The following is a 24,468-nucleotide window of genomic DNA, read 5'->3' on the forward strand; positions in this document are numbered from 1 at the left end:
TTATGATCATTCGTAATGATTTTGGTGATAGCTGTGACTATTATCTTTGTAAGAATAATTGTTATCATCTTGGATTCAGAGTGTCCCATCCCCTTTGGTACTTCACTGGTACTTCAGATGGTAAAGCATCCGTCTGCAATGCAGGAGACTCGGATTCAGTCCTTGGATTGGGAAGATCCCCTGAAGAAGGGAATGGCAACCCATTCCAGTATTCTTGCTAGAGAATTTCATGGAGAGGGGAGACTGGCAGGCTACAGTCAATGAAGTTGCAAAGAGTTGGACATGACTGAGCGACTAACACTTCCCCTTTAGTGGTGATAATTTTGTTATGTTCAGTTGCAGTGATACAGTTTTGGGGTGTTATATTAATTTTTTTAAAAACAGTCAATTCATTCATTCACTTAAATAGTTTTAAGTACCTCTCTTGGCTGGTGCTCAGCTAGTCCTGGGAAAATATATTGAACAAGGCAGACACCTACTTCACAGACCTACTCACTAGACCTGATTTTGCCAAGGGGAGAGTGATATTGGTGCTAAGCTGGTTCTCTTGAATAAAGTTGGAAATGCTTGTGGAGAAGGGTGGATCATGTCTGAAGGTAAAGAATGAGAATCTAGAGATTTTTGGGGAAGTGATCAGATAATGAGGAATCTTCCTCAGCCATCAGGGTATGGATGAGAGGAATCAGAGAAAGGGCAATGTAGTCATTTCATGAGCTGGGCTTAATACAAACACGTAGAGGAAGGAAGACTTTGCTGCTTCAAAGAACAGAACCGGAAACATTTTAGGGAATAAGATATTATTTGGACTCCTGGGAGAGATTGAAGGCAAAAGGAAAAGGAAGCGGTAGAAGATGAGATGTTTAGATAGCATCACCAACCCTATATGAATGGATCGGAGGTGAATTTGAGCAAACTCCAGGAGATAGTGAAGGACAGAGGAGCCTGGGATGCTGCAATCTGTGGGGTTGCAAAGAGTAGGACATGACTTATCGACTGAACAACAACATTGTTTTAGATTGTTGTTTTAGGATTTGAGTGTAGTTTTTATCTTCATGATTCAATGATTCATGAAAGTCAGTGATTTTTAAGAAGGATTGATAACTTGATCCAGGTTCAGTCCCTGTTGACAAGGATAGAGATCCATCCCTCTTGTATGAGGATACAGGGTTTTCTTATTAAGGGACCTTTGTTTACCAGCTTCTTGGGAGGGAATGAAGGCTGCAGGGATCAAGTCCCCACTCTTAGGAAACATAAAGGATAAAGCAAGGGATTTACCCTTATGAAAGTGCTTGGTTAAGTCTGGGGACATGTGAGACTGTACATTATCTCTAGGAAGTTCTGTGTGTTTAAATGAAATCCAGCTGTTTCTTAGCATGTGTGTGCTTTGATTGGCACATACTGTCTCTTGGTCCATCCAGATACTACTACTAACCTGAGAAATCAGATGTTTTACTGAATGTAAGAATGAGTTTTATTACAATAGAATAGATCACTTCATTAAGTGCCAAGTTCCCTGTCATCAAAAGTAGATAAACAGACCTTAGGATATTAGCTGTGTGTTGTTATAGGAGAAAAAGACATGGAAGACATATCTCCCAGACATGGGAGAGAAGTTGGTTTATGTTCTCAGTGTCCTTTATCTCTGTGATTTCTCTCAGTTGCATCTCTAATAACATAGCCAGCATTGCAGAATATCTATCCTGTGGGGCATTTAACCTTATTGTGCTTTCTGTATTATTTCCCTGTAAGAGACATGTATAACAGTGAGAAATTTCCAGTAGTACTCTGTTGGAGGAATTTCTGAAGCTAACTTTTTGATACTGATTCAAGTTATCACTCACATGAGTTTTTTTTTTTTTTTTTCCCTCATCCTCTGCTTCTTTCCCCGTTTTATCTTGGTTCAGCAGAAAGTAGATTTTCTAGGAAGTACCTTTGCCCTCTGATTTAAGCAATCTTTAAACATCTTAACTAGACCCAGTGAAGTATTCTTAGAGTCTCTGCATCTTTTTGTTGTTGTTGGTCAAGGCTTCATATAACAACTGAAATGACTTAGCACAGCTCACAATACAGCAAGGCTTCATATATTTTATCACTGTCTGTTTTCGTACCCAAATCACCCTCCATACCACTTCAGGAAGAAACAGAGAAAGGCGTATATTACCCTCAATTCAGAATGACAGGTGCTAGATGGAACCTATGGTTCCAAGGAGACCAAGGTGTCCTTTGAAAACATTAGTGGTTACCTAAAGAACTTCCTTTCAGCATGATGGGGCACAGCTAAGTAAGTTAGGTACATGTTGCATAAGTTCCTCAAGTAAATAATTACTAATGGCCTCTGCGCTCAGGGAGACATCATAACACTTTTGCTGCTGCTGCTGCTAAGTCACTTCAGTCGTGTCCGACCCTGTGTGACCCCATAGACAGAGTGCTCTAACTTTGGTTTACCAGAAGTCACTGCATACCCTCTGTGTGATGAGTGACACCTACATTTGGGCCTCAGTCCTCATCTCTTGACTCAACTCAGATGCTTTTAACCTCTAGCTACAACCTCTTAGTTCTCTGGACACCCTGCCTTAGGCTGGAAAATGACAAATGGTAGGGTCCTAACCCTGGCAATTGTAGTTCATGTTCTAAGGATCTTGATTTCATAGGGGATTTACGCTTATGATTATAGGCCAAAAGGAAAGAGAAGAAACTAACATTGAACATCTGTGTAGGACGCTTGCTCATGCATTTCCTTGCTTAATCCTTTCTTTTAATTGGAGTATAATTGCTTTACAATGCTGTGTTAGTTTTCTGCTGTATGCTTAATCCTTACAGCAATTCTATAGGGGATTACTATTTCATTTTCTAATCTTTTCTTACTCTACCTTTGACTTCTTTCCATCGTTTCAGGTTGATATGATTTATTCCTTGTATTCCTTTTATATTTCTCCTCATGGACCCACTAGGTTTATCTGAGAGAGATGAGGTGTGAGTTAACCACTCTGTACACCTCACCCACCAGCCAGAAAAACCATGGCTGTGGCAGTCCATGTCACACAGGTCTGTGTCTTGGAGTTGAAGACTCTCAGCCTTGGGATTTCTTAGAACAAGATGACTAGATGAGATTTAGAAGTGAAACAGTATCAGCTGGGCATTCAATTCAACTTGAGCTTTCCAAAACGAAGGAAATCCTAAGCCCGTGTTAGTTCTGACCAGAATTCCCCAGAGTAACCCTGGGATCGCTTGAGGCCTCAAAGCTATTTCATCATTTGGAACCTAGGTGTCACTTTGGCTAAATTGTATAATAAACCTCTCCAAGGCAGAGAAAATGAGTATACGAGCCAGCATACACTGGGAAGGTTGTTGGCTTGGACCTGTTACCAAGTTCAAGTTAATATTGCTTGGACAGACTGATAAATTGAGAGACAAGGAACTGGGGCAAGGGAGAGCAACTTTATTCAGAAAGCCAGCTAACCAAGAAGATTTAGTCTTCCAAAAACCATCTTATGTGCTAAGTTACTTCAGTCATGTCTGACCCTTTGCAACCCCATGGACTACAACCCACCAGGCTCCTCTGTCCATGATATTCTCCAGGCAAGAATACTGGAGTGGGTTGCCTTTTCCTTCTCCCAGGGATCTTCCCAACCCAGGGATGGAACCTGCATCTCTTAAGTCTCTCGCATTGACAGGCAGGTTCTTTACCACTAGCGCCACCTGAAAAGCCTGAGTTAGAATTCAAGCTTCTTTTATACTAAAGAGGGAGAGGGTGTGGTGGGTTTTTTGCCCACCAGACCCCAGATGGAATGTGATAATCTTTTGTTCTTACAGCTATCCATGGAGGATCTGGTCATGATGTCCCTGTAAACCTTCAACAAGACAAATGTTGTTTTCTGTTCTGCTAATTTTCTCTCTATAGGAATGAAAAGCATTACGTTTCTGAAGGTCCAGCCTGGGAGGCCGAACTTTGCCATTGCTATTACGTATATTTCAGGATATAGGTAGCATTCTTTTACTGTTTGACTAGACGAAAGTGCAGAGCCAGCATGACGAAGCACAAACCACAGAGCAGGAAGGGTTCGAGCTAAAGGAATAGATCCAATATGGAGTCAGATTTGTTCTCCTCTGTTACGCCCTGTGCCTTTGATCTCCTCTGTTACACCCTGTGCCTTTTTGCTCTCACGCAAACACTTGGGGCCATGTATGTGATAGGGGCATGATGAGCCCAAAAGTCCTTGTTCCTTTCTTTCCTGGAGGCTGCTTTCTGACTTGAGTATGACCTGTGATCACCGATTGCCCAATGTGTATCAACTAGTTGGATATGTATCAGGAGGAGTTACTGCACGAGGCTTTTCTCCAGGTCACGTTTTGTGAGCCATAAATCAAGAGTGGTTAGGAGGAGTTGTGTTTGTAGCCGGAGGCCCAGATAATGTGTCTGTTGCTCTTTTAAAGTTTTATATCTGTATCTATGTCTATGTATAATACTAATAAACTATATCTATATCAACATTGATATTGACATCCGTATCTATATATTTGTTTGTCTGCAGATGTAGGACTGTGTTAAATGGCTTGCTTTTCTGCACATACTTTTTTTCTTCCTTCATAGACATTTTGGATATAAGGCCTTTTGTTGACTAAAGCTATTGATATGAATCTTTGATAATTTCGATACAGCCTCCAGGAAAAATTTCCCTTTTCATCATTTTAAAAATAATGTAAATATCACTCCATGGAGCATCTTGAAGCTACTTAAAAATGGATTTAGGGACTTCCCTGGCAGTCCAGTGGTTAAGACTCTGTGCTTCCAATGCAGGGGGTTGCAGGTTTGATCTCTGGTCAGGGAACTAAGATCCCATATTTCTTGCGACATGGCCAAAAAATAAAGAAAAAAATTGATTTTAAACTCTTCATGATCTCCATGTTTATATTAGAAATTTGACTTAATTAGAACTCCCAAGATTGTCTACTAATCAATAGACAACTTAATCTCAGGTATTTCAAAATAATAAAAGTAGATTTAATTAACACTATCATATGGTGCATAAACATATGTATTAAGATTTTTTATTAAAGTACTATGTGTAAATAATCATGAAATTGAAGTAAACAGAGGACTTCTAATGAGAAACAAGCTCCTTTGTATTGTCTTCCCTATTTCCAGACCCTGCCCTTGTAGCAATCACTTTTAATGCTTTTAATTGTTTCTATTTTCTTTCAGCTTTGTCATGGTTATCTTCTTATCTTTATATCATAAGCTTATCTTGCTATTTCTGACTTATCAATCTTAGATATTTCCTATTAATTCCTATTTTTATTTTTTCAAAAGATCTTATACTTCCCAGGTGGCTCAGTAGTAAAGAATCCTCTTGCCAGTGCAGGAGAAGCAAGAGATATGAGTGTGATCCCTGGGTCAGGATGATCCCTTGAAGAAAGGAATGGCAACCCATTCCATAATTCTTGCCTGGAAAGGTCCATGGACAGAGGAGCCTGGCAGGCTAGAGTCCTTCGGTTGCTGAGAGTCGGATACGACTGAGTGACTAAGCAGCAGTTTGTCAGTAAAAGATATTAGTTTCCTGCTCTTCCTTGGCCCTCTCCTCACTTTTGCTTCTGGATTTCTGTCGTTGGTACTTCTATTTATTGTCAATATGTGAAGGTCACTCAGGCATGTCCGACTCATTGTGAGTCCATGGACTGTAGCCCTCCAGGCAACTACGTCCATGGGATTTTCCAAACAAGAATACTGGAGTGGGTTGCCATTCCCTTCTCCAGGGGATCTTCCCGACCCAGGGATCAAATTGGGTCTCCTGCATTGCAGGCAGACTCTTTACCATCTGAGCCACCAGGGAAGCCCCTTTATTGTCAATATTGGTTAGATTTACATCCTTGTCTTTATAGATACATTTGTTCTTTTTCTGTCAGTTGATGTTAAAGTCAGAAATTCATAAATATATTTACATTATTATGACAATAGGAATGTACTTTAAAGCTATGCCATGGTTTATAATTACATTTTCTTTCTTGTACAGTTTTTTTTTTTCTTTTACCTGCAGTTTTAAATTGTATATTTTCAAATTGCCTATTGTTACTGTATCCCCAAGCTCTTTCAGTATCTGAAGGGCACCGGATAAACCCTATGGCTGCTTCATTCTCACTGGGCTCTCCCTCCTTGCTGTCTCCTCTCTTCTCTACTCTCTTTTCCTGCGTCTTAAGATACCGCTGCCCCGAGACCTGCTGCACAGCTTCTGTTCTAGCATTTACTCTCATTCCTCTCCTAAATTGGAGACCATCCGTCTCTTTTTCTTGGTTTTTTCATTTTGGCAAGTCACATTTCAGATAACTTTGTATGAAAGGGCGTATAAAGGTTGACGTTTTGTTTGGTTTTCTTTTTTTTTTTTCTGATCGAAAGTTTCCTTATTGTTTTTTCACACTTGATTGATAGTTTAGATGAGTATACAGTTGAAGGTTGAAAATAATATTTCTTCCAGAGCTCTGAAAACATAGTTTCATTCTCTTCTTCTGTTTTTGTGTTGCTTAAGAGAATTCCAAGTGCAGTTCTTACTGCTTTTCTCTCTAGATAGAAAATTTTAGGGTATTCGCTTCACTTTCAGTGTTGTGAAGTTTCCTAATGATTTATTTACATACAGTGGTGGATTGTGTGTATGTGGTTTGTTTTGTTTACTTTCTCTAGGGACCTTTGTGATTGAGGAAATGTGTCCTTAATTTAGCTGTAGGATATTCCTGTAATAGCATTTTCTTTTTCATTTTCCTTGTTCCGGCTTAGTAGGACTCTTAATATGTCTTTCTAATTGGCCTTCATGGATTGATACTCTGTACTCTCCTGTTTTCTGCATCTTTGCCCCCTTGACCATTACTTTTTCAGAAGATTCGCTTGATTGTATTTTCTAACCCATATGCTATGCTAAGTCGCTTCTTGTGTCCGAGTCTCTGCGACTCCATGGACGGTAGCCCACCAGGCTCTTCTGTCCATGGGATTCTCCAGGCAAGAATACTGGAGTAGGTTGCCATGTCCTTCTTCAGGGTTTATTCCTGACCCAGGGGTCAAACCCACATCTCTTGCATCTCTTGCATTGGTAGGGGATTCTTTACCACTGTGCCCCCTGGGAAGCCCATATACATTTATTACTATCGCATGTAGTCTTGAAAATTATTATAACTGTAAAGCATTTTCCTTCTCTATTTTTTATAGCATTCTGTCCACATTTTATGGATACAGTATCTTCTCAAATCTCTTGCAAACTAGTAAGGATCTTTGTTTAAGTTTTCTAAATTATATTTCTTTTATTGAAGTTGTGTTTTGGTTGTGTATGTGTTCAGTCTTGTGCTTCCTCTCATATATCTGATAATTCTCAATTGTTCATTTGTATTCAAGTAAGAGGATTTGTATTCAGGTAAATCAGTGCTAAAGGAAATCAGTCCTGAATACTCACTGGAAGGACTGATGCTGAAGGTGAAGCTCCGATACTTTGGCCACCTGATGCAAAGAACTGACTCATTAGAAAAGACCCTGATGCTGGGAAAGATTGAAGGCAGGCGGAAAAGGGGATGACAGAAGATGAGATGGTTGGATGGCATCACCGACTCGATGGACATGAGTTTGAGCAAGCTCCAGGAGATGGTGAAGGACAGGGAGGCCTGGCCTGCTTCAGTCCATGGGGTAGCACAGAATCTGAGACGACTGAGCAACTGAACTGAACTGAAAGAGCATTTGTTTTAGAGTGAGTAGGAAATGTCATCCTGTCATCCTGAATTCTAGAAATCAGAAGATTTTGCTACTCTGATTGTCTGGTCTGTTCTAAATCCCACTTCAGCAACGAACCCTATGGTGTAAATGCCTCAGCTTCTGGGTGTGCACCCACTGAGATGGTAGCAAATTTTGGTGCAGTGACTTTCCGTGAACTCATCCCTTTCTGCTTGCATCTTACTTGGGCCTCCATTGGACTTGGCCTCTTCCAGTGTGGAGCTTCTTCAGTGTTTTTCATGGAAGATTTCTTTTTTGACTCCACGACTTTCTGCACATATTTCACACTGTAGTTTCTATGTAGCACAAATAGTATCAAGTTCTAATACTCTTTTTCTCCCCCCTCCCTCTTGATCCTCTCTCAGGTTCTAATACACTTACCTATTCTTTTGCTTCTAGAAAGTTTTTAAAGTCTCTTGTCTCTGTTGGTTGTTTATTAAGTTTTTTAATTGATGTGATTTTATAATTTTTTGTTTTTAATCTGTTATTTTAAAACTATCTAGGAAGGGAGAAGGATAAACTCATTTACCAAGTCATATACTAAGTTGAATTGGTAGCTTTCTTAAATTGTTTTAAATTTAGACACTTCATCAATTCAGAGAACTTCTCCATTAATTAGTGAAATTTTTACTGTGTCTTGGATCCAGTATCAACATACAGATATAAGAGAGTCCAAATTAGGAAATCTGACTTTGTTATGTGTGCTTGGAATACTGTGGCTATGGAGACCTATCGCAGGTTCTCAACCTGATGAGAGAGTATTTAGTAAAATCGCTTTGGGTCATGAAGATAGTGAGATGTTCCTTTCCTTGTTTCTTAATCTTCCATCTATCTTTCTAACTTACCCTATTACTAAATAGCATAGTCTTGCTGACATCACTGTTCTTTTCTTTTTCTACTTTCATGAGATAAGGTAACAAATTATTTTCTATGCTTCCACCTATATTCTTTGTACAGGGTAACTTTTGGTTCATAGTTTTATGTTTGTGTGTGTGCATGCACACATGTGCAGCTGACACAAAGAATTACAAATACTATATGTAATCACAGGGACCACAGATGCCCTGAAGTCCTTTATGGGGACTTCCTATTTCAGTAAGTCTTTTAGTCCTTGTTTGTTTCTGAATGTTTCTGCAACTGATTAGAGATTTTTCAAATGTCACGTGTGTATTGTGTGTGCACAGAAAGAGAATGAAATGCCTTTAAAAAATTTAACTACCTATTTTAGGTCATAAAGTGAAGTTGCTCAGTCGTGTCTGACTCTTTGCAAACTCATGGACTGTAGCCTGTCAGGCTTCTCCGTCCATGGGGTTTTTCAGGCAAGAATACTGGAGCGGGTTGCCATTTCCTTCTTCAGGACATCTTCCCAACCCAGAGATCAAACCCGGGTCTCCTGCACTGCAGGCGGACTCTTTACCTTCTGAGCCACCAGGGAAGCCATTTTAGATCATAATAAATATTTAATTTTTATTTTAGATCATAATAAAAATTAAATATCCAATGCAATATCATTGGATTGCGAATGGGAGTCACTCTGGTGAGAGCATTTTGCTTTTGCTGGTTGAAATTTAAAAAGACTTAGAAGAAATGAAGGCTGTATATTCAACATAGAGATGTTGAAGCCCTAACACTGAATCTTGGGAAAAGCCAACAGAGTAGTTCAGAAAATTCAAAAACACAGAAAATAGGGTCAAAGAAGTTGAGGGTGGGTAGATTATCAAGGGGCCTGTAGACAGCAGAGATCTCAAAAAGATAGAGAATGGTCTTTAAAACAGAGAATAGTCTTTGTGTTTGCACTGCCTCTGCTTCTGCTTTCTTCCATTTCTCTCTGTAAGGATGTCTTCTCTGTCATCCTTGCCCCACACATTAGAGATGACTCCAGCTTTTGGCTAGAACTTGGCTCACGTACTTCCATAATTATCTGGATCTTTTGATGTCTTCTTCCTTCCTCCAGATTTGCTTTAACTTTCCAAACCAACCTCATTCTGTATCTGTTCCCCAGACTTTTCTCTACCCAAGGCTGTCCTTTCCTTTCAGTGAGGTCCTGACACCTTCCCTTATGCCTCCTCTCATTCTCACCTGATTCTTCCTGCACACAGGATGTCTCTTTCTCACATTTGTTGCTTCTTACCTCTGTTTCTACTGCTGACTGACAGGCGTTTAGCCAGTTTGGCAGTGTCTTTCCATTCCGTTAGTTCTGGGCCAGCTACAAACTTCTTCCTTATTTACTCTAAGGCTTTCCAAGTCTGAAGTTTCTTGGAGTCTGCACATTGCATCTCCCTCCATAGGAAATAGACTTTGAACAGTAGTGTTTATAGTAGTAACTCCAAATGGAAGTAAAGTGATACCCAGTTGCTGTTATTCATTCATTCACAAGTATTTATTTAGTGCCACTGGTGCCAAGCTCTGGGGCTGTAGCTGTGAACAAGACAAACCAAAGGCCTTGGCTTTGCATTCTTGGAGTTTACATGATATTAAATCATGAGCAAACAATAGAAATCCTCTAAATAAAACAAAATAATTAAAAATTATACAAGCAAAAATATCCAAACTGATTTTCTATTAGTTATGAGATTCTTTCAAAGAGCTCTTACTGATAAAGTTTTAAACTTTCTTTAGTCTCATATTTCTATTTTAAATATTTCTGCATTTTATTTGGAGGTGGGCACTGAGAATGGGTTGGAGGTCTTGATGACATGCTTTTTTTAAAATTACTTTTGGTGGGGACAGCTCTTGGTGGTCTGTTGCCATGGAAGACTAGGAAACTGATTTGACAGAATTCAAGCTTATCTCAACCATTGCTTCTAGAATGATTTCTCAGTCAAACTTGTTATATCTCAACAGATTTATTATCCCTGTCCTGTTATATTCCTGTTCTTAGTGGTTGAAATAGGAAGAAATTGCAATTTCCTGAAAGGTGGGAAACCAGTATGGAAATAGTGGAGAATTGGCTGTATGTTCATTGTGGAATCTTACAGATACTTGGTTATGACTGTGAATTCGGACATTCAGAAGTGTGTAGCATTACTGCTTTTATAATTACTTTGCTATTGCTTTTAGTATCCTTTCTCCTTTTTCACAGGGCTGTGGTTTTGGGCTACTGTTCAATCACTGTGGCAAGCAGAGTAGCTGAGTTGAATATTTTTCTCCTTTACTTTATGAAAATGAAAAAGTAAAGAAATGCAGACTCCATTTTTGAAACCAAGAACATTTTTGGCTTAAACCTCCTTGGTGATTTTATATTGCATATAATTGCCATAGAAATAGGATATATCTTTTGTGGTTGTACATTATATTTTCTCTTCATTAGAAACGATGAAGTTTATATGTTTATTTATGTAAATAACATAGAGAGACCAATCCCACCCCCCCCCCACACCCCTGAATTGTTATTAAGAGATCTGGATTTAAATTGACACTTGCTGTGTGATCATGAACTTGAAGTTCATTTTGTTTATATGTAAGTGGTAATAATGATACTGATCTCAGAGTGTTTATCTGAGGATTAAGTAAGATAATGTAAATTAAACTACTTAGTGCTCAGAAAGATTTGTTGACCCTTAATCTTAGATATACACATCTTAAAGTAGATTTGTTATGTCAACATAGGGGGAAAAAGTATCAGTGAGTCAGTGAGGTGTGCAGAGAATATATCCTGTAGTCTCATTATGAAGGTATGAGATGGGGAGGTCAGTTTATGTGTCATTGCATCACGTACATATTTACATTTTTACTTAACATGTACACATATAAGTATCATCATTTTTCTATGCTGTACATTCTCCTACCTATTTTTATAGTATCTAACAGGTATAATTGCAAAGGACTTTATGAATTGCTACATGTGTGCTAAAGAATAACAATGTTTTTCAAACTTTGTACAGAATGTAATTAATTTTTATAGAAGACAGTATGTACCTGCCAAGTGGGTACTTTGAAAATGAAATTGTTTTCAATTGTGTGAAACTGCTTGAAAATGTGCTCCTCCAAGCTTTCTTTTTCTTATGGCCAAAATACAATGATATGGAAAGTATTATGATTATTCACTCAAGGCTGGTTCTTCTTTTTCTGTTGTAAAAATTAGATTTGAAAAAACAAAATTGCTTTAGACCAGGAGCAGGTATAAAACATTCATGTGCCCTGTGTATTAGAAAGAAAAGGCCTACTAGTGGTTGTTATTGTTTAGTTGCTAAATTGTGTTCATCTCTTTGCAATCCCGTGGACTGCGGCACACCAGGCTCGTCTGTCCTCCACTATCAGAGTTGGCTCAAATTCATGTCTGTTGAGTCGATGATACTATCCAACCACTGCGTTCTCTGCTGCTCTGAGTAGATGAATCTTTACCTGCACAAGAAGTAGCAGACTTTTGGGTACATTTCTGTTTCACCTTTTTGATTCACAATGACATTTGTTTCTGCTACCCCCACTCCCTCAGTATTGCAGTATATTGAGTTTACATCATAGGCCAAAACTCTAGAAAACACTGACTTAGCCTGACAGTGTGTCTTATTGACTATTGGGTACAAATTATCCATGATAGAACATTGTTAGGGGCTCTTTGTGTAAGTTTCCCAGGTTTGCTAAAGTGCCACACGGAAATTTCTGATTCCCAGGTATAATCTGGTTTGTAATCTCTTGTCCTTGCCTTCTTTGATTTCGGTGATGTGTTTCTGGAAAAGGCTGATTAAATAGTGAATTCTGATAACAAAGTTATTCATTGAATGTGTGCGTGCTCAAGTCACTTCAGTCATGTCTGATTCTTTGTGACCCCATGGACTGTAGCATGCTAGGCCTCCCTGTACCTCACCATCTCCCAAAGTTTGCCCAAGTTCATGCCCATTGCATCGGTGATGTGATTCAGCCTTCTCATCCTCCTCTATGATATCCTTCTCCGTGAGATCTTTGCAAATCAGGGATTGAACCCAGGTCTCCTGCACTGCAGGCAGATTCTTTACCATCTGAGCTACCAGGGAAGCCTATTGATTGTGCAGGTGAAGATTTAGAGGAAAGGCTGTGTACAGTCCTTTTTGTGTGTGTTTATGTGGCAAAGAAGCTAACTCCATGATTTGCTTGAGATGGGATGGTTTTGAGCAGTGGCTTGGAGGAGGACAGGGTTATCAGATCTGCCTCTTTTGCTACTTCAATTTATGTATGTTTCATGCAGTTCAGTTCCAACTAGGACACACCCTGTGGTTAAGAAACTGGTTTATTTAGAGTAGTGGTTCTCCAGCTTTCACTTGCTTCAAAATCATTTCAAAGGTTTGGTAAAACCCACCTTGCTTGGCCCCATACCCAGCATTTGATTTAATTGGTCTGGGGTGAGTCACAAGAATTTGCATTTCTCATATGTGCTCAGGTGATGCTGCTACTGCTGGTCTGGGGACCATACTTTGGGAACTACTGAGTTGGAACCTTAGGAAGCCTTTGTCTTTAGTTCAGGGTGTTGTAAAGGGTAGAGGTGGAGAGTTTACTAGGGAGGGAGGTGGGAAAGGTGCAAGAATGCTGATCATCTTGCTTAAGGTTTACCTAGAAGTGTTGACTTCTGAATTCTTTCAGTATATTACAAAGTTAAACATCAGTGAAACTGTTAATAATACTTTTATTAATGAGAATCAGATAAAGTTGGGAGGGACAATGGATGTGATTGTTTCTAACAGTGGCCTCTTTTTCCCCATCTGGTTCCTGCATCTCCCTTGTTCCTGTGCTTTTTCTATGCACCACCCCCCGCCCCCACGATATAATACAAATACAGATAGCTATCCTATAACTGTCTTTCAGAAACAAGAGAAATGCGGCAGTATATGAGCTTTCTTGGAAAAGTTGTAACGTCAGTCAGGATTACCATTATAATGGAAACCTTACTTGTCTGCTTCCGATTTTGCCATCTGTGGGGTCACCCAGAGTCGGACACAACTGAAGTGACTTAGCAGCAGCAGCAGCAGCAGCAGCAGCAGCAGCAGCAGCAGGACAGTGCTTGGGTGAAATGTACCTTTGCAGTATTTATGAAGAATTTCCAGTGTAAATCAATGAGTTTAGAATTTTGCCTAGAAAATTTAAATTACTTAGTGAAAAACTGCTTTCAAATTTATTCAATATTCATGCTTATATACAGTTGATTTAATAATTAGAAATCAGTATACCTATTTATTTACATAAGCTGCTTTTAACAGGATTGCTAAAGGCTTCATTGCTTTAACAATATATAATTCAGTAATCTAAGTTAAGTCAGATAGAGAAGGAGAAATATCATATGACATCCCTTATGCTGCTGCTGCTGCTAAGTCGCTTCAGTCGTGTCCGACTCTGTGCGACCCCGTAGATGGCAGCCCATCAGGCTCCCCTGTCCTTGGGATTCTCCAGGCAAGAACACTGGAGTGGGTTGCCATTTCCTTCTCCAATGCATGAAAGTGAAAAGTGAAAGGGAAGTCTCTCAGTGGTGTCTGACTCTTAGCGACCCCATGGACTGCAGCCTACCAGGCTCCTCCGTCCATGGGACTTTCCAGGCAAGAGTACTGGAGTGGGGTGCCATTGCCTTCTCCCTTATATGTGGAGTCTAAAATGAAATGATACAAATGAACTTACTTAAAAAACAGAAAGAGACTCACTTTGCCGAGTGGGGAGGGATAGTTAGGGAGTTTGGGAGGGTCATATCCACACTGCTATATTTAAAATGGATAACCAACAGGGACCTATTGTATAGCACATGGAACTCTGTTCAGTGTTATGTGCCAGCCTGGATGGGAGACGGATTTGAGGGGAGAATGGATGTGTGTATATGTGTGGCTGAGTCCCTTTGCTGTTCACCTGAAACTACCACAATATTGTTAATTGGCTATATTCCACTACAAAATATAAAGTTTAAAGTTCAGGGGAAAAAAGAATAAATAGTTCAGTTTTTTTGTTTTTGTTTTTTGTTTTTTTGCTTATGTAGGTAGAATCTTCACCCATTTAGTAAAAAACAAACAAACAAACAAACAAAAACCAAAAAAACCTGGTTTTGTTTTTTAATGTAAAGTACAAAATTGTATGTACTCATCAATTCCTGTTAGTTTCTAGCCCAGCATTATTTGGGGGCATTCATGTTTGTGCCTGGTGTCTTTTGTATTAAATGGACCCTAGAAACCTTGTATGCAGTTCAGAGAAGAAAATGTGGCTTTCAAAGAGGTTCTTTTAATTGTGCTCATAAAGCAGTTTTTCAGATGTTACTTTCCTTTGAAAAATGCCCTATGCTTAAATTTTCCTAGAATAAAGCATCCTACCAGGTAAAGGGTTTAAGGGATCTAGGCCATGCTTACTCAATGAAATGCAGCAGAGTGGAAAATAATTCTGGTTTTGCCAGCTCAAGAAAATTGATCTAGTAGTTAAAGACAATTATATTATTTAAAGAGTAGCTGTTATATAGACATTAAATTATTAGGAGTAGATTTTAATCTTTGGTAAAATTTTGTGTGATGTTTTAGCCTGAAGGAATGGAAGTCTGTGATTTGAAGAATTACATGGAAGCAAGCATGAAGCTGTGTTCGAACTTGGGTGCTTGTTTTTCAACCCTTGTCCTTTCAGTGTGAAGACCAGACTGAGTCAGATCGCTGAGAATTAAATGGGGAATACATTACTCAGCACCTTGCAGGGGTGGGTCAAACACCCTGCCTTTGAAAAGTTATTCTTTTGCTTAGTAAGCCGAGAAATTTCAAGTTCACCTGCAAAATGAAAGCTCAGTATTTTGTTGATTAACCAGTTTATTTGAATATGGTCTCTCATCTAGATGTGCCCCCGTCTGTTCTTGTGTGATTGCATCTGAAGTGACTGGCTGATTTGCCAGTGGATTTTATCTACAGTACCTATACTGTTGGGGAGCTTGTTGCCCATGGAGTATTCCTGATAAAATCTGTCCCTTGACTTGAATGAGAAGTTTGGCATATTAGGGAGGAAGATGGGATATGCTTATTTTAATATGGTAAATGGGAATGCAGGAAGTAAGGGGAGCAGTGATAACACTGAGGAAAAGTATAGGGGTCCTGGCTCAGATGCCCACTAAGGAGAAATATTCCTGATAAAATGTTAGCCAGAGAATGGAATACAGATGGTTTGGGGGGTTGATCAGAGCAGGTGGTGCCTAGAAAGGACTGCAGAGGCTGATGGAGAGGAGGTCCAGGCCTTTTGTCCTGCGGCCAGCTTTGCTGAAATGAGGAAGGAGCCCACATCTATAGGAAAAGAAATAGATAGATTAGGATGTAAAGGGCAAGCCAAAACCAGGAGTAAATTTATTTTTACGTATATAAGTTTTACACCTTTCTTTCAAAGCTGAATTTGTCTGGAAATAAAGCTGAGAAAGAAGACTTAAACAAGGTCTTTGAGATATTTTTTGTTTAACCATGTTAGTTCTCTCACCTTACTTTCCAACTCCGGAAAACTTCGGGCGAGTCCTAACACAGCTCAAGCACCATCACCATTCCCATCATCATCTACTAGCATTCATGAAGTGGACAACCAGAAGCTTTGTGTTTTTGACAAGAAGTCTTTAATTACGGTCCCCTTCTGTTTTTACAGGTAGCCCAGCCATGACCCACAGGAATCTGACTTCTTCCAGCCTGAATGACATTTCTGATAAACCAGAGAAGGACCAGGTAAGCCAGGAATTCTTGCTTCTTTAAAGTGTAAGATTAAATGTGTATCTAGAAGATGCTGGGAAGAGATGAGAAATGGTGGTTTCCTAACTTCAAATGAACCAATATGTGTTGATGGCTTTTTTTCCCTGCCCTCACTTCCTTGGAAAGAAGAGGAAGCAGTTTGTGAAGGGATTTGAAATCCAGAAGGTAAAAGTTAGCTTAGTCCAGAGGTCTTCACTTGGGCAGTTTAAATATTGAAACTATAGTTCTCTCAGCTTTAAGATAGTAATAATAACTCCTACCTCAGGTTTATTATAGTGCTTAAATAAGGTAATTTATGAGAAAAGTGCTCTGGTGAACTGTCAAGGGCTAGGGAATGCTGTCTGTTGTGAACTTTGGGGGGATACTTCAGGCAAAGGTAATGATCTTATTAAAATAAATGGTAAGTACCCCATTTGAAATGAAAAGCAATTACGTTTTGAACCTCAATTTGTTTTCTTTTTAAAAGAATATAATAGAAGCTGGATCGTTTTCCTAGTTGAGTGAGTATCTGGACTTGAACTAGTTAAAAATGTGACTAGGTATAATTTTGTACTTTGTTGCTGTTCAGTCCCTCAGTGTTGTGCAGCTCTTTGCGACCCCATGAACTGCAGGACGCCAGGCTTCTCTGTCCTTCACCATCTCCCAGAGCTTGCTCAAACTCATGTCCATCGAGTCAGTGATACCATCCAACCATCTCATCCTCTGTCATTCCCTTCTCCTTCTGCCTTCAGTCTTTCCCAGCATCAGGGTCTTTTCAGATGAGTCAGTTCTTCACATCAGGTGGCCAAAGTATTGGAGCAACAGCTTCAGCATCAGTCCTTCCAATGAATATTCAGGACTGATTTCCTTTATGATTGACTGGTTTGATCTTGTTATCTAAAGGACTCTCAAGAGGCTTCTCCAGCACCACAGTTGGAAGGCATCAATTCTTCGGCACTTTTGGACTTTGCATTAAAGAATAAAATGAGTAATTTGAGCTAATGGGTTGAAAATTCTACTTGAATAAATAAATAAACCTCAATTATATATTCCTAAGGCAATGACACCTTATTTACAACTGTGTTTCTCTTTAGACAGAGGTTTTCAGACCTTAGTGAATTCCCAAAAGTACTGGCAAGGTAAAATTATGTTCTTTCTTGTAAAGTGACTTTGGTTTCTTTATTCTCCTTTTAACCAGCTTTGGAATAACCCTGTCCCCAGTTTCTCCTAATCCAATACACTTTTCATATTATTGTTCTTATCTTTCCCCTCAGGTCAAAAGCCTATATTGGCTTTTATCAAGTTCAGTTCAGAATATGCCAACTTTGAAGATTCTCTGAAATCTGGTGTAGTCTTTCTCATTTTAACTTACCTGTGTTTCCCAGAAGAGAGACTCTGCTTTGGTTAGGCTTAATTACTGGCCTGCTACCCCCCCGGCCCTGCCCCAGCATTGAGGTTAATTCTTGACTTCTAAAGTTGCTGCCTACTCTTAAACGCTAGTATGGATAGCATTCCTCCCTACCATTGGCCTACCTCTTGAAATACTGTAGAGGATGGTCGTCTAAATATTGAATGCATTGGTAGAATCATAACAGTACTGAAAGGGAAAACGCAGTCTGGACTTGTTGAGAATTTTATGCAAAACTATTTTGTACGTTTTGGCTCCATAGATTGACAAAGCAGCATTCTAATTATGAGATTTATTGGAGCCTTGATACAGGATAAGGAAGTTAGGAATATCTGGGTTGACAATTTCTCAGGAAGACTTCTTTTACTGGTGACAGTTCTTCTCTTGTCGGGCATTTGTCAATAGCTGCTGGTAAATGTTGAGAGAAATTTCCTTACCTTCTTGGTTGTCTTCATATCTGAGCATATACAAAAGAAATTTGATGGTTTCAGATGTGTATTACATAAGATTTTGATTCCCGTGTTAGATTATGATTTGGGGTGTTGATTTAACTAAATAAAGCAAGGGTTGTCCTTAAAACCAGAATCTCTGATGCCTATCTCCAATGTCTCCTATTCACCCAGGTTCATATGATGTTGAAACAAGGAAGATTTAATTCAGGAATTTTGTTCTTTTTGTTTTCAAAGCTAGAAAATGCAGGTGATGAGTATATCATTATAAAGAGCAACTGTTCATCTTCGTTTATCTCATACAATAGCCATTGTTCATTCAATGAACCCTTCATCCCCTCAAAGAGAAAGAAACTTCATCCTTGCTTCCCACCAAAGAGTTTGAAGAGGCGCTTTGTAACTGACCCATGATCTCCTCTATAATCAAAAGTAGAGTACAAATGCAAACTAATATTTCCAGTTTATATACCTACAGTCTGATTAACTTCAAATACGAAAGCTCCTGGATCATTTTCTGGTGAGAAGAGGAAAATAGGCTTGCTAAGAAGATGAAACCCTGGCACACACACACTCAAAACCCCGCAATAAACTTGGGCTTTTTATTTTTTAGCCTGCTTTTTCTCTGTTTGGGTAGGAAAAAAGGTTGCCAGGCTCAAATTTGTTTTGAAAAAGCTTTTATAATTAATTAGCCAATGTCCTGGAAATGATCTTGGCAGTAAAGTCAAACTTGTTCGGTATGCTTTTCCAAGTTGGCCCAAAAAACTTCCATCCAACTGGAACTGAAGTTTTCTGATGGACTGATTATTCTGCCTGGATACAATCTGAATGAATAGTTGCGATGGTGCCTCACAGCTTCCTGGAGCTATATAACTTCCCAGTAGCGCAAGGAGTGAATTTAATGTTCAGAGATACGAAGAGGAGCAGAATTTCTCTTTCTGACAGTGACATAGTGACAAAATTTGAGGGCATATTTTTTATGAGATTCTGTTTGGGGAAAACAGAAGAAACAGATCTGTGGACGGCACTTTTTCTGTTTGGCTCTGCCAAGCCTAGTTCTTATGATTTCAGTAGCGGCTGCTTTATTGAGAAATAGCTCACAATAGTTAACAGCAGAAGAAAGAGCATCGCCAAAATTTAGATGATGCAATGCTTCAATAGTATTCCAACTTGGATGTTATATTTATTAGGCAAAAAAAAGGGAAAACACCTGGGGAGAAGTAGATTTTTAAAAAATACATCTGGAGCTCATTGACGTGTAAATGTACATAAATAATCTCTGTTTTGTTGCTGTGGAGGATTTTTTTCTTCATTATCCAGTTATCTTCCCCAATTACCTTAGACTGATTTGTTTTTCTATTACCTTTTATTTCTTTTCTGTTTTTGAAAAAAAAAATTATAGCTTCTGTGGGTGCTTATCAAATCCAATGGGTTAGCTATAATTTTCATGTGAGTATGGAATCATCTGCGAGAATAAGAAAATTCCTTCTTACTATTTTACCTTGTAGCTTTAACTCTCTGGAGGAAATACTGTGTTCAGTGGTACAATGACTTTTTAATTTATTTTTATTTTTATTTACTTTTGTGTTTTTTAGATTTTTTTTTTTTTTTTTTTTGGTGTGGATCTTTTCTAAGTGCTTATTGAATTTGTTAACACTATTGCTTCTGTTTTTTATGTTTTGGCATTTTGACTGTGAGGCATGTGGGTTCTTAGCTCCTCAACCATAGATCAGACCTGTACCCCCTGAAGTGGAAGTGCAGAATCTTAACCACTGGACTGCCAGTGAAGTCTCTGTACGATTACTGTTTTAAAAGGGATTTTTTTTCATGTTTAGCAGTAATGCAATAACATCTCACAATTGCATAAATGTTAAGTGAAATCACAGTCTGTAGATTGCAATGAAAGCAGTCGATAAATTTCTTGCAGACACTTAAGAGAGACACTTCTGCACACATATCCTTGTAACTTCTTAACTAGTCATCACTTCCTTGATACTGGTTATTTAGCCAGCTTGCCTGAGAACTTATCCATAGGTTTCCTGGTGGAACTGGGCCTAACGTTAATTTCTAAAGGGTAGTGCAATCAGTTTTTGCATTATCTTTAAGTACACTATTGTCCTTAATATACTTTGTGGTATCTATTTTTGAAATCCTTATCTGTGTAGAGATAGACCTAAATTAAATTTTTTTGTCAGGGAGTAAGAGGATGAAATCAGTAAACCATGTAGAACTTCAAAACTGCTCAGCCATGACTGTCTTAAAATGGAATCTAGAAGGATACATCTTGTGATTGGACATCCCCCTAATCCTTTCTTACACATGTGGAATAAAGGAGCGAGTCACCCTGGTGGCTCAGATGGTAAAGAGTCCACCTGCAATGCAGGAGACTTGGGTTTAATCCTGGGGTCAGGAAGATCCCCTGAAGAAGGGAATGGCTACCCACTCCAGTCTCCTTGCCTGGAGAATTCCATGGACAGAGGAGCCTGGCAGGCTACAGTTCACGGTGTCTCAAAGGGTCTGACATGACTGAGCAACTGACGCTTTAACTTTCACCTAAATTCAGCTAAGATGATACTTTCATTATTTTGATTTCCATCCGGAGGCTCACATACAGCTTCCCTTAGCATTCATAGCTATTTCGTATTCATAGTGATGGAAAAGTACAATAGCACCTGCTTTTCTTTATTCACCACTCAGACAGAAACCCCTCTGTTTCGCACAGAGCACGGGTGGTCTTGCTCTACTCCTCAGAGAAGACACAGCGGTGGGGAAGGGCTTGTGTTTGCTCACGTTATGATACTGTCTTTTGCATGTGTTCAGAGACCGGTGAGACACTGCTGGGAAAGCTCCAGATGGAATCACATCTGTGAAAACCCGAGAAGAAAGGCATGTTGTGAGGAGGTGGTTATGGTCATTAGATGTGCTTAGTTACTGTGGTGTTAGTAACTGCAGAGAGGGTCTCTGAGGCTGCAGGTTTCCTTTGACCAGGAGTCCTTGATGAGAACTGGCAACACCAAGGCAGTGGTTATCTTTGGAGCCCCTTTCCCAGGGGTTTAGCTTGTCACTGAGATAATTAACAAAATTGACGTTTGCCATTCTCTTTTCCTTCTCTACAAGAAATTTAACCTTCTCTAGCCTCCTCCTTCCACCTTGTGTTCTCTCCCATATTCTGAAAGATTTAACAACTAATTGTTATTAGTAGTGTTTGAGAAGCACAGATATTCCTACTGATTTTAAAAACCTGTGTCCCAATTGAAACTGACAGTTGAATTTCCCTATTTTCATACTGTTGTGTTTCCTGTGAAAGCCATTTATCTAGATCAGAAAGCTAGCCTTCCTTTAAAAACAGGTTTTGTGTCAGCTTGAAAGTGAAGTAGATAAACTTGTCTCAAGTAATCTAAGCTCTATGTTGTGTTTTCAGGTGAGAAAAGAAGTCTTTTGTAAAATTTAGAACCATGTAAAATATAAAGCCAGCTGCAGCAAATTTGAACTTCTTCAGTTCAGTTCAGTACAGTCACTCAGTCGTGTCTGACTCTTTGCGACCCCATGAATCACAGCATGCCAGGCCTCCCTGTCCATCACCAACTCCCGGAGGTCACTCAAACTCACGTCCATCGAGTCCGTGATGCCATCCAGCCATCTCATCCTCTGTTGTCCCCTTCTCCTCCTGCCCCCAATCCCTCCCAGCATCACGGTCTTTTCCAATGAGTCAGCTCTTCGCAGGAGGTGGCCAAAGTATTGGAGTTTCAGCTTTAGCATCATTCCTTCCAAAGAACACCCAGGGCTGATCTCCTTTAGAATGGACTGGTTGGATCTCCTTGCAGTCCAAGGGACTCTCAAGAGTCTTCTCCAATACCATAGTTCAAAAACATCAATTCTTTGGCTCTCAGCCTTCTTCACAGTCCAACTCTCACATCCATACATGACTAATGGATAAACTATAGCCTTGACTAGATGGACCTTCGTTGGCAAAGTAATATCTCTGCTTTTGAGTATGCTATCTAGGTTGGTCATAACTTTTCTTCCAAGGAGTAAGCGTCTTTTAATTTCATGGCTGCAGTCACCATCTGCAGTGATTTTGGAGCCCCCAAAAATAATCACCCTATAATTGTAGGCTGCTGAACTCACTGATCCATGTAAAGAGTATATTCTATGCTAGCAAGTGTTCTTGGTGGTAGGGTTCCAGAGGTAAATGAGACAGACAGATCTTTTGACACGTGGAACTTCTGTGCTTCAAGGGACAGATAGACAATAAATAACAATGATAAGTAAATAAACAAGTAGGATAATGTTATGCAGTGCTAAGTGTTATCTATAGTAGGATAATGTGGAGAGGTACAGCAAAGCTGGTTTAAGTAGGAGGGTTACCCAGAGAAGAGAAGTTCTGGGCAAAGAGGTTTCTAGGCTGAATGAAAAGCAAGAGGAAAGCCTTGAGGCAGGAATGAGTGTGCTGTATTCAAGACAGAGGAAGAAGAAAAATTCCAGAGTAACTAGAGCAAAGGAAGCAGGTATGCAGAGGTAGATGAGGCCAGGGAAGGACACAGGGGGACTTTTTAATTGTATTCTAAGTACCAAGAGACACTATTGTAGGAATTTTACCTCGAGAGTGGTGTGTTCTGATTTACTCTGAAAAAAGATCACTGAGAATAGTGTGTGATGGGATGGAAGAATCTGCTAATGTTCTGGATCATCTGGTGTTGTTCCTATAATTAAACACTGGATGAACAGCTCAACAGACAAGAGCCAGTTTCTTAATGGGTTTGCCGTAGGTGTCAAGACCTTATTCCTATCAACAAGGCAAGTTCTTCTGTACCATGAAAGTATTATAAGGGAGAAAGTGAGTTTTCTAGTTAGCATATTTCCCATGCACTATTAATTAGTTTTAATTATTAGTCACTATTAATAAAAATTAAAATGTTTTAATGCACTAGAAGTGAGCATAGGCCACCAAGAGTAGTGAGACTGAGCTTATGAGTGATTGTATCTGTTTACGTGCTGTTTTTGATATTGTCTGGTAATGACTCATGAGACCTTCACCAGAGGTCTCTCTAAGAATTTAATGGTGATAAGCAACTAATTCCTTATTGTTCTGAAAGAGGGATCAGGATGTGTGGATGAAGGACAGAGTGGCATAAGGGGTTCCTGAACCTTGATCTCATCTGTACCTGTGAAGTGAGTGAGTGTTAGTTGTGCATCTGACTGTTTGTGACTCTTTGGGACCCTATGGACTGTAGTCTGCCAGGCTTTTCTGTCCATGGGATTCTCCAGGCAAGAGTATTGGAGTGGATAGCCATTTCCTTCTCCAGGGGCTCTTCCTGACCCTTCCTGATCAAGGGTTTCCTGCATTGCAGGCAGATTCCTTACTGTCTGAGCCACAGGTACCCATGGAAGAACTAAGAACTCCAGGAGCACCACAGGGCAATCCTGTGTTCACCACTGAACAAATGGCACTGCTGGGTTTATATGCCTTAAATGGTTATCTGGCATGTTTTTTTATTTGATGTCCCTTTTTTTCTCTTTTCAGTATGTAGCAGTTTGCTGTATCCCAATGCAAAGAATATACTTAGAATAGATTGTAGAGAGTAGTGGAATGCCGTCAAGAATTACCTTTGATGGATGTCTGCTCTTATGTCACATATTACCTACCTCTGATCAGACGTCATTAAAAAAAAAACCCCAAAACAAAAAACACCTTTTTTTCCCCTTGGAAGTGGAAAACCAGAAAGCAACAGTCCCTTTTGGTAAACACCCTAAGGGCATGTTTAAAAAACCTTTCTAATAAGTATAACTATAAACGTTGACTTATTCTTTACCTGCTGTAGTAACATTTTATTATCTATGCTATGCTATGCTAAGTCACTTCAGTCGTGTCCGACTCTGTGCGACCCCATAGACGGCAGCCCACCAGGCTCCCCCGTCCCTGGGATTCTCCAGGCAAGAACACTGGAGTGGGTTGCCATTTCCTTCTCCAGTGCAGGAAAGTGAAAAGTGAAAGTGAAGTTGTTCAGTCGTGTCCGACCCTCAGCGACCCCATGGACTGCAGCCTACCAGGGTCCTCTGTCCATGGGATTAATAGTGTTTTTTAAACTTTAGTGTTTTTCTGATTCATATTTATACAAAATTGCTATAAAAATTCAAGCAGAACAAAATGAATAAAATAGAAAATGAAAGTTCACAAATTCTCACCTTCAAAATAACCACTATTAGCAGGTTGATATAGTCTTCTAGACTTTTTCTAGTCAT

At 39.5% G+C, this 24,468-nt stretch overlaps 1 protein-coding gene across 3 annotated transcripts in view; it reads left to right on the forward strand.

Moving 5' to 3' along the window:
* Window positions 1-24,468, forward strand: part of SLC4A4 (solute carrier family 4 member 4) — a 369,377-nt gene that overhangs the window by 201,650 nt on the left and 143,259 nt on the right. For all 3 annotated transcript variants that reach the window (XM_018049558.1, XM_013964709.2, XM_005681740.3), the window contains exon 7: window positions 16,292-16,368. In XM_018049558.1, the coding sequence (XP_017905047.1) occupies window positions 16,292-16,368 (77 nt within the window). The remainder of the gene's footprint in view (window positions 1-16,291; window positions 16,369-24,468) is intronic.

Source organism: Capra hircus, chromosome 6 (genome assembly GCF_001704415.2).
Source record: "Capra hircus breed San Clemente chromosome 6, ASM170441v1, whole genome shotgun sequence".
NCBI classification, from domain to species: Eukaryota; Metazoa; Chordata; class Mammalia; order Artiodactyla; family Bovidae; genus Capra; species Capra hircus.